This window comes from Lithobates pipiens, unplaced genomic scaffold (genome assembly GCF_037356315.1).
Source record: "Lithobates pipiens isolate NorthernLeopardFrog02 unplaced genomic scaffold, aLitPip1_a1.2 Scaffold_8, whole genome shotgun sequence".
Taxonomy (NCBI): Eukaryota; Metazoa; Chordata; class Amphibia; order Anura; family Ranidae; genus Lithobates; species Lithobates pipiens.
The window spans coordinates 462,366,857-462,379,054 of record NW_027507903.1 but is presented as its reverse complement, the minus strand read 5'-3'; the positions used below and the strand labels follow the sequence as shown (position 1 = coordinate 462,379,054).

The following is a 12,198-nucleotide window of genomic DNA, read 5'->3' as shown; positions in this document are numbered from 1 at the left end:
ATGGTATGGTAGTGGGGTGATGATGACTGACCTGTATGGTGGGGGGGGGGGGGGGGGTGATGATGGGTATGGTGATGAACTGTATGGTGGGTGGGAGTAATGACTGGTATGGTGGGGGGGGGGGGTAATGACTGGTATGGTATGGGGGTGACGATGGGTATGGTGGATGGAAGTAATGACTAGTATGGTAGGGGGGTTGAATGGGTATGGTGGGTGGTAGTAATGACTGGTATGGTAGGTGGTAGTAATGACTGGTATGGTAGGGGTAATGACTGGTAGGGTCGGGGGGTGATGATTGGTATGCTGGGTGGGAGTAATGACTGGTATGGTCAGGGTGTGATGATGGGTATGGCGGGTGGGAGTAATGACTGGTATGGTAGGGGGTGATGATGGGTATGGTGGGTGAGAGTAATGACTGGTATGGTGGGGGGCGTGACGATGAGTATGGTGGGTGGGAGTAATGACTGGCATGGTAGGGGGTGATGATGGGTGGTAGTAATGACTGGTATAGTAGGGGGGTGATAATGGGTATGGTGGGTGGGAGTAATGACTGGTACGGTCAGGGGGTGATGATGGGTATGGTGGGTGGTAGTAATGACTGGTACGGTCAGGGGGTGATGATGGGTATGGTGGGTGGTAGTAATGACTGGTACGGTCAGGGGGTGATGATGGGTGGTAGTAATGACTGGTACGGTCAGGGGGTGATGATGGGTATGGTGGGTGGTAGTAATGACTGGTACGGTCAGGGGGTGATGATGGGTATGGTGGGTGGTAGTAATGACTGGTACGGTCAGGGGGTGATGATGGGTATGGTGGGTGGTAGTAATGACTGGTACGGTCAGGGGGTGATGATGGGTATGGTGGGTGATAGTAATGACTGGTACGGTCAGGGGGTGATGATGGGTATGGTGGGTGGTAGTAATGACTGGTACGGTCAGGGGGTGATGATGGGTATGGTGGGTGGTAGTAATGACTGGTACGGTCAGGGGGTGATGATGGGTATGGTGGGTGGTAGTAATGACTGGTACGGTCAGGGGGTGATGATGGGTATGGTGGGTGGTAGTAATGACTGGTACGGTCAGGGGGTGATGATGGGTATGGTGGGTGGTAGTAATGACTGGTACGGTCAGGGGGTGATGATGGGTGGTAGTAATGACTGGTATGGTCAGGGGATGATGATGGATATGGTGGGTGGCAGTAATGACTGATATGGTAGGGGGTGATGATGGGTATGGTGGGTGGTAGCAATGACTGGTATGGTCAGGGGATGATGATGGATATGGTGGGTGGTAGTAATGACTGGTATGGTAGGGGGTGATGATGGGTATGGTGGGTGGGAGTAATGACTGGTATGGTTATGGTAGGGGGTGATGATGGGTGGTAGTAATGACTGGTATGGTGGTAGGGGGTAGTGTCAGTTATGATGTTACAATGCTGGGTGTTGTATATTCCCAGCAGTAGGGAAGTCCTTTGTTCCTATAGCATGGAATGGACAGCCGGTGTCCAGTCAAATAGTGTCCCCCGTCGGATAGTGTCCGCTGTGTACTGCTCATGCGCAGTACACATGGCAAGCACATTCCAAACACATCCAAAGATGAACGGTGCCTGCGCCGTGAGTCCAGGTTCAAGCCCCACCATACAAGACATAGAGCTAGAATATAAAAGAGCCGAGCGAAGCGAGGCCGTGCCCGAAGCGTGGCGAGCAAAGCGAGGCAGTGCCCGAAGCGTGGCGAGCAAAGCGAGGCAGTGCCCGCGAGGGGCCCTCTAACTATGTGCAGCCCTATGTCCACTTGGATGGTGGGACTTGCATCTGGACTCACCGCACAGGCGCCGTTCATCTTTGGAGATATTCCGAATCTCCTTGTGCTCCATACTGTGCAAGCGCTGCGCCTGCCCAGTACACAGCGGACACTATTCGATAGTCGGACATTTTAGACAGAACACCGGTCTGGGAGCCCCCCCTCCCCCGGGATGATAACAGGGACACACCAGGGAGCGGGTCCTCACCTATGGGGTGTGGCCACCCTAATCTCTGTCCGGGAATCAGGAACAGGCCAGTCTATAGTCCAGTCTACAGTCCAGTCCGGAGAGTCAGTCTCCTGCTTGCTCCCCATTCTCCACTACCAGCACACTCGAGCTCCGCGCCGTTCACACCTGGGCGGGGCGAGAGGAGTAGAAGTTGGAACTTGTCAATAACGGAGAATTCTACCGGCTTCAGAATTGCGCATGGCCAGTTTCAAAGCAGACCGTAGTTATTCCCGGTGTAGCATGAAATTCGGCTTCCAATTAAATCCCCCTGCTGAAAATGCGCATGCGCAGACTCCACATCACACAGTGAAGTTCCTAGGGAAATAAGCCGAGCGCCGAACTCGAACGGAAGACTTCCCTGAAAGCATACATGTGTTTTTCTGAGAGGGGTCTGGCTGCAGAGTGGAGCTCCACACATGACAGGAAGCACGTGGCCTCCACTCCACTTCTTTTTTTTTTTTCTTTTTTTCTGAACTTTATTGCGACTGCAGTCTGCAGCAAATACTGAGCCATTCTGTTGTAACAATTAAAGCCTGAGATTTGCAGAAATACAAGAAGATGTTTGTGGTAGGTTTTGTACTTTCTGTTAAAGTGCTCTCCTTGTAAATGCAATAGTTTATTATTTACCAATTCATTTTTTTGGTAATGATATAAGTTCATGTTTTATGTTGGAAGAAGAATACAATCCATGTCTCTGATCACAACCTCATTGTCTTTGTTTGCTCCACGTTCATGACAACTAATGCGCACACGAGCAGACTTTCCGGACGACTAGGTCTGACGGTCTTCCCGACTGACTTTTGGCAGACTTCCGATGGACTTTCCAAACAAACGGACTTGGCCACACGAAATCACACTAAAGTCCGATGGATTCGAACGTGCTTACGTATGACCTGACTAGAATAAGGAAGTTCATAGCCAGTAGTAGAGATGAGCTCAGGCGTGTTCGCATGGAACACATGTAGAGCCCGCCAGAAAGTCGGCGCAGCGCTGCACTAATCACAGGCAGTGAGACTTTGCCCGATCTCTGCAGCCGCGCATCGGGGAAATGTCTCACTGCCTGCGATTAGTGCAGCGCTGCGCCGACTTCCTGGCGGGCTCTGCACGTGTTCCATGTGAACACGCCTGAACTCATCCCTAGCCAGTAGCTAATAGCTGCCCTAGCGTTGGTTTTCGTTTGTCGGACTAGCATACACACAAACTAATTTTTCGCCTGGAGTCCCTCGGAAAGATTTTAAACAGGTTCTAAATCTAGTCTGTCTGATTTTTCCACAGCAAAGGTCTGATGAAGCCCGCGCACGATCGAACCTTTGCTGTCAAAGTCTGGCCGTGTGTACATGGCATAACAGGGCCAAGAATGAGACACACATGGATCTCCACATAAAAAATGTTTTACGGTACAATGGAATGTCATTAAACCTCATCTTGAAAATCATACATGTTCTGGTGCAAATATTATCCACTTAACGACTGTCCGTCCACATTGTACTGCGGACGGGGGGCGCTGTAGGCAAAGCGATGTGCCGGAACGTCTCTGCCTACTCCTAGGTTTAGGACGCATGCATGTTTCCCACCCCTATCCTGCTCCGGCTGTGATTGTACAAAGCATCCTGGCCAATGATTCACACCCGGGACCAGCAGATCAGCTGTGTCCAATCACAGCCCAGAGCTCTGTGTTGAAATTCAGCACAGAGCTCTGTGCACACATTACACCTAGGTAAGGAACATATTTAACTCCCAGCCAGTGTCATATTTATAGCATTGATCACTGTATTAGTCTCACTGGTGATGCATACCTCCCAACTTTTGAAGCTGAGAATGAGGGACACTTTAGGGGGAGAGCGACCTGTGGCACATGTAGTGCATCAGAGCAAAAGTGGGCATGGTTTAAAAGTGGGTGCAGTTTATAAGTGGGTGTGGATAAATTTTGATGACCGGGAGGGGACAGTTGTGGCATCTGAGGGTTAAAGGGGAAAAACAGATGAGGCGAGGCAATATAATGCTTCCTTACGGCCTGTCAAATGCTCTCTGAAGAGCAATCTGAATGCCAATTGCTCTTCAGGAACCAAGGTGTAACCAAACCATAATTATTTATCTGTTTAATTTATTTACGTTTTTTTTTTTTTTTTTTTTTTTTCTTTACGTTTCTAACAGCCCTGTTGGGAAGCTTTGGGGAAATAGCAGGGTTAAACCTATCTACTGCTCCAAGCCCCCCCCCCCCCCACTGTCTATCCTGAATCCTCTTCTCCTGTGCCCTACAGCTGCTGCAGCAAATGGGAGGGAGTGAAGAAGAGCTAGCAGTGCTGTGGGGGCACACAAGGGAATCAGCGGTGTGGGGTGAAAATTAGAATGGTGGGGGGGAAGAAGGCACTGGGTGTAGACAATGTGATTTGATTTTCCTGTAGCACAGCCAGAGGGAAGAGGAGGAGAAGCCAGCTGCACTTAGGGGGGATCGGAGCCAGGGAATTAGTGAAGCCCGAAGCCAGAACAAGTTCCAGCTCTGGGATTTAGCCTGGATGTGCTGGATGCTGGGATTTCAATGACATTTTGGGATGGTCCTGCCCATTCTGGAACAGTTAGGAGGTATACAGTACCCAGCAGGTAAAGATAAGTTACTGAAAAGTAAGATGTGACTCATGGGACTAGAGTTTTAAACTCCCTGGTGTTCTCTCTGGAGCCACAAATTAACACAGAGATCTGAAGCCAGGCATAATCCAGTAATGGAAGCAATGCTACTGCGGGGTCCATCACCTGTAACTGTGCATGATGACAGCACTGCAGCTCAGTTCAGGAGAGAGGAACAGAGGACCAGAGGTCACTAGGGTGTGTGTGTGCGGCAGTGGAGCATGGAGCCGAAGTCAGAAGTGTGGGCTTGTATAGTGTGAAAAACTGGGAGAGAAAACAGGAGAGGTGCAGGAAGTGGCAGTGGAAGACAGGCTGACAGGGTAAAGAGAAGTGACAGCCGTCCAAGTGGAGTAACAGGATTTACTCACAGCTCATGGGTGCCCTCCATCAACCTGGTTTAACTGGCAGTACTGTACATGGAATCCCCTTACCGGGCAGGAGACTGTTGATGGTAGGAAGCCGGAATCGGAAGGCGGAGCTGGGAGAGCCTGTTCTTCCTTGTGTCTGTGCCTGCAAAGCACGTCATCAGTTGCTAGGATGCCGGCGGTCGTAGTAACCGATGAGTGAAAGAAAATTTGAAGGGGGAGGGTAGAGGGAGGCGGGGAGCACACTGAGAGCATTTATTGCATCCAGTGAGAATACCCCCACTGAGTTGAACTAGCTGTCTGAACTTATTCCCGGACTCCAGCCCAGATACACGGGACCCCGGGACAGCCTTGAAATCTCAGGACAGTCCCGTGGAATCCGGGAAGGTTGGGAGGTATGGTGATGTCAGTTCCCTCCAGCGGCAGTCAGTGTCAGATTGCACTATCACAGTCCCACTATCGTTTATTTGCGCCATTTGTAGTATAAAACAAATAAAAATTCCAGTACATATCCCATAGTTTGTAGATACTATAACTTTCAAGCAAAACAATCAATATACACTTATTGGGATTTTTTTTTTGTATCAAAAACATGTAGCAGAATATATTTAGGACAATATTTATGAATCACATTTTTTTTATTTTTTTAGCAAAAAGGTTTTTTTTTGCAAGAGATAGTGAGGAAAATGTTAAGGTTTAAGGCCGCGTACACACGGGCGGACTGTTCGCCCAACTTAGTTCGTCAAACAATCCGACAAACAGTCCGCTCAAAATTTGCATGAACGGACTTGACCACACACGATGAACGAACAGTCCGCTGAAAACGAGCGTGATGACGTGTACAGCAGGTACGACGGGACTAGAAAAACGACGTCCTATACACTGCAATGCAACCTTCGGCCGTGTAAACCCTTTCTGAGTATGCGCGATACTTAGTCCGTCCAACTTGCCTACACACGAGCGGACTGTCCGCTGAAACCAAGTTTGGACGGACAAAACCAAGTTTCATCGGACTGTCTTACGGAAATTCCGTAAAACTTTGTTCGTCAGACTGTCCGCTGAAACTGTCCGCTGAAGCCCACACACGAGCGGACTGTCCGCTAAAACACTGTTCAGCGGACTAAGTTGGGCGAACAGTCTGCCCGTGTGTACGCGGCCTAAGTCTACAAATGTGCACACTGAGAAAGTTGTATGAATTTTAGACATGTGCAATTTGTTTAGTTCCAAATTAGTTTTTTCATGAATTTTGACAAATTCGTTAATTCCGAACTTCCGAATTTTTCAATTTCCGAAATTTCCAAATTTCAAAATTTGCGAAATTATGAATTTCCAAAATGTGTGCATTTTCAAATTTCGGATTTATGAATTTCCAATTTTCGGATTTCCCAATTTCAGATTTTCGGATTTCCGAATTCCCAAATTTCGGATTTTCCAATTTCTGATTTTCGGAATTCCGAATTTTCAGAAATTCGAAAATCTGAAAAAAAGAAAGAAAATCTGTTTAATTCTAAATAATAACTAACTATTAAATTATAGGTATTGGAATTCCCTTTCAAATTTGTCTGTTAGTGAACGTAACGAGTACGAATTTATCTGAAGTTACGAATTATCTGAAATAACGAATGCCGCATCTAACCAAATGGAACGTAATGATCTAATAATAATAATAAAACCTTTTCATTATTATTAATTATTTATTATTAATTTGTTCCGTTCCATTTGTTTAGTTGCGGCATTCGTTATTTGAGATAATTCGTAACTTCGGATAAATTCGTACTCATTAATTTAATAGTCAGTTATTAATTAAACAGATTTTTTTTCTTTTTTTCAGATTTTCACATTTTTGGACTTTCAAATCTTTGAATTCCCAAATTCCGAAAATTCGGAAATCTGAAAATCCGAAATTCGGAAATATGAAAATTCGAAATTCAGAAATCTGAAAATTTTAAATTCTGAAAATTGAAAATTCTGAAAATTGAAAATTCTGAAAATTGAAAATTCGGAAAATTGAAAATTCGGAAATCCGTAAATCCGAAAATTCTAAATTCAGAAATTTGGAAATCCGAAAATTCGGAAATCCAAAAAATCGAAAATCCGAAAAATCAAAATATGAAAATTCCTGAAATTTCTGAATTCCGAATTTTCGATTTTACGAATTTACGAAAAAAGCAAAAAAACAAATGAAACGAAAATTAACTAATTTTTTGCCAGTGCACATGTCTAATGAATTTCTTACATTTTTTACTTGCAGTTTAATAATATGTTATTTCTATTACAGACAAAATGTTATGCCGGTGCAGCCTTTCCATGTCAGCCAGTGGGACAAGAACAATTATACGCAGGGTGGATATGGAAAGACATTTATTGTTGTGTAAAGTTTCTGCAGTGCCAAAATCACTGCACCCTCTCCAGTGCCGATCACATCATCCGCAGCACCCTCTCCAGTGGCGATACCACCACCTGCAGCACCCTCTCCACCACCTTCTGCATCCTGTCCACTGTCCTCCACATCTTTGCTAAAACACACATATATGCACTGCCATCTGTACCGGCCACAGTCAAAGTATATGGGAAATTTGTGAAATGCCTTCAGTGTAGCCTAAGTCTTCTCAGGAAAAACTTGAAATACACACGAGTGTAAATGTTGATGAGACAAATAGCATATTTGCAGTGCAGAGAAGTAAGCATGGAAACAGTTCATTTTTCTTGAAAGAATGTGGCAGTTATGCCCAGGTCACAGATTGGAACTACTGGAGCTTCACTCTAGACAGGAAACATTTGACTTCCACGTCCTTGAGTTGTGTGAGTGGAGGTCACGTTTCCAGTTGAGAGTGGAGCTCCAGTCAGTAGCCAGATACCCTTGAGGACATCTCTCTTTGTTTGAAATATATGTCATTTTGAAATATTTTTCTGAGGACATGATGCTCTCAGCTTTGCACAGGCACATTGCCAGGTGTTCTTTTGTCTATTATAGGTCACAACTATTCTGCCAAGGCAGCAAAAACTCTGTATTTCAGGCTCATGAATGGAGAGACACATCTGTAATGGTGAGCCACCAAAATCCACAATCACACAAAGTGAAACATGCACCACCCGAGCCACTTTTTGCCTCTTTACACATGTAACAGCCTTTGTCTCGCCAAAGAATTTGAGGAGCATCTTTTCCCCCAGGATATCTTCTTGAAGGAATATTTCTGCAGCAGTTCCTGTACAGTAATCTTGTAAGCGGAGATGACTGCTTACATAAACTGTTGGTCAGACCGCTACGCTGAGCCAACAACTGATATTGTAGACATTCCTCCAACTCACATTGGACTACATGATTCTTCCCCAGGTTCTTCCTTTTCACATGTACTGGCACAGGAAATCCATGCTTACTTCTCTGCACAGCAAATATGCAATTTGTCTCATCAACATTTACACTCTGTAAATGACAGGCCTGGGTAATATCTTGTACCACATCTGCATGCTTGCTTTCTCAAAATGTGTACTTTCAAGTTTTTCTTGAGAAGACGAAGGCTACACTGAGGGCATTTCACAAATTTCCCATATATTTTGACTGTGGCCGGTACAGGTGGCAGTGCATATGTGTGTTCTAGCAAAGATGTGGAGGACAGTGGACTTGACACTAGACAGGATGCAGCAGGTGGTGGTATCAGCACTGGAGAGGGTGCTGCAGGCGGTGGTATCAGCACTGGAGAGAGTGTTGTGGATGGTGGTATCAGCACTGGAGAGGGTGCTGCAGATGGTGGTTTTGGCACTGGAGAGGGTGCTGTTGGTGGTGGTATCGGGACTGAAGAGGGCGCAGTAGATGATGGGATCGGCACTGGAAAGGGTGCAGCGGATGATGGATTCGGCACTGGAGAGGGTGCAGAGGATGATAGGATTGGCACTGGAGAGGGTGCAGCAGATGATGGGATCGGCACTGGAGAGGGTGCAGTGGATGATAGGATCGGTACTGGAGAGAGTGCAGTGGATGATAGGATCGCCACTACTGGAGAGGGTGCAGTGGATGATGGGATCAGTACTGGAGAGGGTGCAGTGGATGATAGGATCGCCACTACTGGAGAGGGTGCAGTGGATGATGAGATCGGTACTGGAGAGGGTGCAGTGGATGATGGCATCGGCACTGGAGAGTGTGCAGTGGATGATGGGATCAGTACTGGAGAGAGTGCAGTGGATGATGGGATCGGTACTGGAGAGGGTGCAGTGGATGATGGCATCGGCACTGGAGAGTGTGCAGTGGATGATGGGATCAGTACTGGAGAGAGTGCAGTGGATGATGGGATCGGTACTGGAGAGGGTGCAGTGGATGATGGGATCAGTACTGGAGAGGGTGCAGTGGATGATGGCATCGGCACTGGAGAGAGTGCAGTGGATGATGGGATCGGCACTGGAGAGGGTGCAGTGGATTATGGGATCAGTACTGGAGAGGGTGCAGTGGATGATGGCATCGGCACTGGAGAGAGTGCAGTGAATGATGGGATCGGCACTGGAGAGGGTAAAGGGAGTGGCGATTTTGGCACTTCAGATATTTAACACAACAATAAATGTCTTTCCATATCCACCCTGCGTATAATTGTTTTTTCACAAAGGTGGCGGTGATAATGTCCCACTGGCCATCGCAAAAGCTTGCACCGACATAAGATTTTGTCTGTAATAGAAATAACATATTAATAAACTGCAAATAAAATGTAAGCAATTCATACAACTTTCTCAGTGTGCACATTTGTAGACTTAGGCTGGGCTCACACCTATGCGAATTGGATGCAACTTACACCACATCCAATTAACAGGACATTTTAAAATACATTCGTTGGAATGAGGCTGGTTCACATATGTGAATCGCTGCATTCGCACTCCACATTGCCCAAAAAACATGCGTTTTCTAAACATTGTGGTGCAAATTGCAAGCACATTATCTTCTATGGGAATGCATCTGATTTGAAGATGTATTCCGTTGTGAACATGAATTCTCTCCCCCTCCTCACTACACCTCCCCCTCTCCCCCCTATCCCTGCTCAGCTGATCCGCAGATACAACAGCTGCTTTTTCTCTTTGCGCAGTGAATAGAGCTGGACTGATGTGAATCCAGCCTTAAAGGTTAAGTTGACCTCTACAGGAAAATCAGCTTCAGCGGTGCTTTAAACCCCCTTTGGCCGCTAGCGGGGGTTAAAAGTGCACCGCAAGCGCCCAAAAAGCGCCGCTAAAACTATGGTAAAAAATAGTGGCGCTTTACCGCCAACGCCCCACTGTGAAAGTGCCCTAAGTGTATTCTGCTACATGTTTTTGATACAAAAAAAATCCTAATAAGTGTATATTGATTGGTTTGCCTCAGAGTTATAGCGTCTACAAACTATGGGATATGTCCTGGAATTATTATTTTTTGTTTTATACTGCAAATGGCAGAGATAAACGTCTTCTACACAGTTCCCCCCACAACTGCCGGTGGGGGAAACTGACATCACCAGTAACAATAATACAGTGATCAGTGATAAAAAAAAATGACACTGTCTGGGAAGGGGTTAACATCTAGGGGCGATAAAGGGGTTAAATATTTTCCTTAAATCGGTGTAATGTGTACACTGTGTGCTGCTTTATACTAATGATCACTGACAGATCACTCCCTCTGTACACAACCCAACACAGAGCTCTGAGCTATGATTGGACACAGCCGATCAGCTGGTCCTGGGTGTGAATCATTGGCCGGAATGCCATGTACAATCGTAACGGGAGCCGAGTGGGGTTGAACATGCATGCATCCTAAACCTGGGAATAGGCAAAGACGTACCAGCACATCGCTTTGCCTACAGCGTACCCAGTCCTCAGTACAATACAACTGGGTGGTCAGTAAGTGGATAATATTTGCACCAGAACATGTATGATTTTCAAGAAGATGAAGTTTAATGCCGACATACCATTGAACCATAAAACATTTTTTGCGTGGAGATTTGTGTCTCATTCTTGGCCCTGTTAGTTGGCATGAAGGTGGACAAACAAGGACAATGAGATTCTGTTTAGACATGAATTGTATTCTTCTTCCAACATAAACATGAACTTCCATCATCACCAAGAATGTAAATTGGTAAATGTTAAAGTGGTTGTAAACCCTTACAACACACTTTGACCTACAGGTAAGCCTAGATTAATGCTTACCTGTAGGTCCAAGAAATATCTCCTAAACCTACACGGTTTAGGAGATATTTGCCGAAAGACAGGCACCGCTGTCTATGGCGCATGCGCCGTACACAGCAGCGCGCAGGCGCACTGAGTGCGGCACCATCAACAACGAAGATGCCGCGCGTGGCGGCTCCCGTGCGCATGCGCAGGAGTGACATCATCGTGGCTTCGCCAGCAGCCCGCGATTATGGCGAGGAGAGGCATACCGGGAAACTGTCTATGTAAAGGTATTTCCCCATTCTGCCTAGTGACATGACAGATCTTCTGTTCCCAGTGATCGAGAGCAGTGATCTCTGTCATGTTTCTGTGAGCCCATCTCCCCTACAGTAGAAGACGCTGAGGGAACACACTTAATCCCTTGATCGCCCCCTAGTGTTAACCCCTTCTCTGCCAGTGTCATTTTTCAATTCATCAGTACATTTTTATAGCACTGATCAATGTAAAAATGTCACTGGTCCCCAAAAAGTGCCATTTAGTGTTAGATTTGTCCACCGCAATGTCGCAATCCTGCAAAAAATCGCAGATCTCCGCCATTACCAGTAAAAACAATAAACAAAAATAAAAGTCCCTAAATCTATCGCATTGTTTGTAGACGCGATAACTTTTGCGCAAACCAATCAATCTCTTATTGAGAATTTTTAAACAAAAATATGTAGAAGAATATGTATCAACCTAAACTGAAGAATAAATTTTGTTTTTTATTTATTATTTATTAATTTTTTTGTATATGTATTATAGCAGAAAGTTAAAAAAAATGTTTTTTTGTCAGTATTGTTTTCTCCAGTCATCTTCCAGGACGGCACACCTGAGAGATGACTGGTCCACCTGACAGGAAACACAATCAACAAGTTTAAAAGTTCCCACCCCTCCCTTAGACCCTCAGTTCTTGATTGTGTTTCCCACAGGATGGCAGCGAAACCAAGTTTCTCCTTTTTTTGTTTTTGCTGAGGGGTCTGGGACCTCGTTTTTCTCTAAAGAGGATTATTTTCCCTGGGACTCA

General features: G+C 45.9%; 1 protein-coding gene across 5 annotated transcripts in view; it reads right to left on the bottom strand.

Moving 5' to 3' along the window:
- LOC143960178 (E3 ubiquitin-protein ligase rfwd3.S-like) overlaps window positions 1–2,347 on the bottom strand; it is a 64,497-nt gene extending 62,150 nt beyond the window's left edge. For 2 of the 5 annotated variants that reach the window (XM_077468499.1, XM_077468501.1), the window contains exon 1: window positions 2,008–2,346. Coding sequence is in view for 2 of the 5 variants with exons in the window: in XM_077468501.1 (XP_077324627.1) it covers window positions 2,008–2,114 (107 nt within the window). In the remaining 3 variants the exon portion in view is untranslated. Of the gene's footprint in view, window positions 1–2,007 lie in introns of all 5 variants that reach the window. The other 3 variants (XM_077468500.1, XM_077468498.1, XM_077468497.1) reach the window with 3 other exon arrangements.
- Between the last annotated feature and the right edge of the window lie 9,851 nt (window positions 2,348–12,198).